General features: G+C 32.5%; 1 protein-coding gene across 1 annotated transcript; it reads right to left on the bottom strand.

Annotated features, from left to right (window-relative positions):
- Positions 1-2,474: 2,474 nt before the first annotated feature.
- LOC145035309 (protein FAR1-RELATED SEQUENCE 6-like) lies at positions 2,475-4,089 on the bottom strand. Its single transcript, XM_078983877.1, has 4 exons — positions 3,664-4,089; positions 3,328-3,577; positions 2,701-3,248; positions 2,475-2,615 (listed from the first exon to the last, which is right to left on the bottom strand). The coding sequence occupies exons 1-4, from the start codon at positions 4,087-4,089 to the stop codon at positions 2,475-2,477; spliced, it is 1,365 nt and encodes a 454-aa protein (XP_078840003.1).
- Between the last annotated feature and the right edge of the window lie 277 nt (positions 4,090-4,366).

Here is a 4,366-nt window from a genome sequence, read left to right as displayed (position 1 = left end):
AATCTATAAATGTTGTTTTTTAAAGAATTAGTTTTTTTATCCAAAAAAAAAAAATTTACGACACGGCTTGTTGTTCGTTTACCCATTACGTTTATTTAAAACTTTCTTCCATCTTTAAATCATATCCTTACAAAGTTTTGCTATAATTCACACCAAAAAGATAAAAAAAATTAAAAAATTAAAAAAATAAAGAAAAACTGGCATGACACATAAAAAATAAATAGTAAAAAACGTCGTGCATCTCCAGTTTTAAATCATATTATTGGGTCTTGGTATAAAATTTTGGATAACTTGAAGGAACGGTCAACAACGTCTCTTTAGGGTAGAAAATAGGATATATTGGTTTATGGCACGCACGAGTTTTGACCAAATAAATGCCTTCCACAAATATTGAAATTGACACGGCTCAATTGGAAATTTTGATTTTTGTTTTATATACATTTTTGTTGAAATTTATTCACTTTGTTACATTTCAAAACATTATATAATTTCTCTTTTTTTATTAAAACATATATATATATATATATATATATATATATATATATATATATATATATATATATATATATATATATATATATATATATATATATAACAAGAGGATTATTCAACTAGTCATATAATCTATTTGAGTATCTAATTGAGGATGTCTTGTATAAAAGAAATGTATATACTCAATCAAAGCTTCTTTAAAACAGGAAAACTAGCTTTAACTTATCCAGTTATTGACTAATAGAGTAATATTGTATATCTTAGCAGAAAAAAACTAACTTTTAGCAGAAAAAGATCGTTTAAAAATAAAATATTAAAAAAAAAAAAAAAAAAAAAAAAAAAAAAAAAAAACTAGTTATTGACTAATAGAGTAATATTGTCTCGTAATAAATAGATGATAAATTATATGAAATATGTATCATGACTTTAAATATATAATTGTAACGAACTATGAAAGTTGGTTTGAATTAGATTATTTTTTTCTTACAATATTACTATTTCACAACTATTTCTAAATAATGTTTTCATAATTTTTTACGCAACCTTCTGTATAGTTTATTCATAAATTTGTAAAAACTAAGTTTTATATGTTTTTTGCAACCTTTACGTGCATGAATACAAATATATAAAAAAGTTCGAAATAAATTGATAAAAACACTAATTTATACAAACGAAAAAAATTTAAAAAGTGAAAAAAAAAATTGAATAAATAAGAGGATAAAACTTGTAAAATAATACATTAAAAAGTTATAAAAAAGAAAAAACATCATAAATGGTCCCTGTGTTTTCCCAGATTCTGAAGTTTAGTCCCCGTAGTTTAAAAATCTCATAGTTGGTCCCTATGCTTTCAAAACTTTTGACAGGTGGTCGTTATCCCTCACACCGTTAGAATCCCACCGTTAATCCTTATTTCATTAAAATAATATAAGGGTAAATCGGTCTTTTCACCTGTGCCCTCTTCTTTATAACCAAATGTATGTCTATATTGGTCTAACCCTTCTCGCACCCACCGTCTTCTACTCTCACTCTACTGCTCACTCTACTATGCATCGAATTCCAAAACGATTTCTGCGAGTGTCGAAGATGGCGATTTGTAGATGTGGAATGGAAACAACGAAGTTGACCTCATGGACGGATCGTAACCCAGGAAGGCAATTTTTGAATTGTTCAAGATGTGGGTTCGTAAGGTGGGTTGACCCTCCGATGTGTGCAAGGGCATTGGTGGTGATTCCAGGTTTAATAAGATCAATGAATCGATTGGAAGAGAGGGTTGCAATTGCAAGTGCAGAACTGTGGAACTACCGGCTTATGTTGTTCTGTTCATGGATGATTTTTTTTTTTGTTTTATTTTAACTAGTAAGGATTTGGATGGTAATAGGATAGGGGTTTTTGGTTTCTTTGTACGCATCTAACTAGTTCAGGGGGTTTTGGATATTGATGGAATGGGTATTTTTGGTTTCATTTTGTTGTATGAAGTGTAACACATTAAGTTAACGGAAATGATGATTATGTATTTTGTTATAAATCTGTGGTTTTGATGTTCATTTTCGTATGATGCATTGTTATAACTGCATCTTGCAAATGGTTAGGAATGGTATTTCAAATCTACATTGTTATACATGCATCTTCTTGAGAAAGGTTTGGAGAGGGTAATTCATAAGCAAAATGTTGATAAAATCATTACAACATGTTGATAAATTCATTACAAGTCTGTGTTTAACCCATACAAACATGAGACTTACTTTCAACATACTTACTGATGGAATGTCTTAACCCATACAAACATTACAAAGACCTAATTACCATAATTTAAACAACCAAACCATAATTTATGTTTCAAAAGACCTAAGTACCCAAACATCCAACTAACTACTTAACATATTTTCTAAATTACCCTTTCCCTTTCCTTGTGTCTTACCCTTTGTATGTGTCTTCCCTTTTCCCTGTGTCTTCCCCTTTGATCCAACTTCACTAATGCCTCCCTACCCTTTACATGTTCTTGAATTGTGCCCCTTGTTATGACACTTTGAACAAGTGACTGCAATAAATTTCCTGCTCAATTTAGTGGTTTGGCTGTTGGGCTCATCAACACCTCTCCTTCTCTTCTTTTTTGGACTCCCAACCTACACATATGCATTTATTATATTTAAAACATTAACATACATGCTGGCATTAAAAGTACATATCTAGCCTAGTTGACATAACAACCTGTGTGTGATGTTTTGGTGGAGTTAAAGTGAATGGACAATCACTTTTTGGCCACATTGAATGACCATTTATTGGATCAATTTTGTTCAGATACATGGCTCTCCATGTTGATAACTTATAGCAAGGATGGACCCAATCCTCAACATCAGGGGCATCTTCTCCATTTTCAATTTTGTTCCATATAGCAGAAACAGCATGCCTACATGGAAAACCTGTAATCTCCCAGAACCTACAAGTGCAACTTCTTTCATTTAGGTTCACCACATACTGATCCTGACATGTGCTTGCAACTTGGTACTTTCCTGCCTCATTATACTTAGCTACATACTTTGCTGCTTGAGTCTTAATCTCCTCTAAAATTATAGTTGCAGTAGTACTTAGTTCCCCTTGACACTTATCTATTTCCTTTTGCACAACACACAATCTCTTCATGAGATACTCTCTAATATACTCTAAGCAGGTGATGATTGGTTTATCCCTACCTTCCTCTATCTTAGCATTGAATACCTCACAAAGATTATTCAACAAACAATCAGTGTGTGCCCTACCTGTGAAAACCATATTCAAAAAGAGAAATTACAAATTTTATATTAAAACATAAAACTCAACAACTTCTAAATGACATACCACTGAAGTGAGATTTAGACCATGTCTCTGCAGGAATCTTACACAACCAAGCATGAGCTTCATCATTCATTTTCTTCAACTGATCCATTGCATATTTAAAGTGATTTACAGTTGTTGCTCTACCACATTCCCAAACCAAGTCACTCAACTCTTTTCCTTTCCATTGTTTCTTCAAATTCTCCTGAATATGCCTCAAACAAAACCTATGTTCTGCATTGGGAAATACCTTTGCAACTGCTGGTATTATCCCCTTAACAAATGCAAATTTAGTCAGTTTCATTTATAAAATTAGAAAATAAGCTACACTATCATGAGAAATAATTAGGTATAACATACCTTTTGTCTATCAGAAATGAAGGTAAATTTTGAATTTGCTCCCAATTCTAAGTCTTCTCCTAACAGTTCCATGAACCAGGTCCAAGAACTAGTTGTCTCAGCCTCTACCACTGCATATGCTACAGGGTATATTCCATTATTTGAGTCTAGACCCACAGCAGTTAGTACCTGCCCAGGATATGGGCCTTTCAAGAATGTACCATCAACTCCCAGGAAATCCCTTAACCCAGCTTTGAATCCCAACTTCAATGCACCTAGACATACATATATTCTTCTAAAAGTTCTTGTAGTAGTCGACAATGATGGTTCAGGATACACATCTATCCTAACAGTTGAACCAGGATTTGTGTTTAGCAGTTCCAAAGCATAATCCCTCAGATACCCATATTGAAGTTGGTAGTCCCCACTAATCACACGTTCAGCCATTTACTTTGCCCTACCAACCTTTTGAACTGACATACCAAGCTCCAACTTCTTACACAACTCCTCGTGTAAAGCTTTGATTGGAATTTTAGGGTTACTTTGAATTTGTGGAACAATTAAGTTTGCTAAATATTTGGAAGTACAAGCTTTAACTGATCTTGTCTGCAAACATTTATGGACTTCATGTACTGTTTTCACCAACCAATCTGTATTCTCATCTGGCCTCGAGATTTGGACTGCCCAAGGACATTTTCCTTTTTTACTAATCACATTTTTTCCC

The sequence above is a fragment of the Lactuca saligna genome, chromosome 3 (assembly GCF_052625555.1).
Source record: "Lactuca saligna cultivar CGN05327 chromosome 3, ASM5262555v1, whole genome shotgun sequence".
Lineage (NCBI taxonomy): Eukaryota > Viridiplantae > Streptophyta > Magnoliopsida > Asterales > Asteraceae > Lactuca > Lactuca saligna.
Note: the sequence above shows the minus strand (reverse complement) of the source record. Positions and strands in the feature narration are given on the sequence as shown.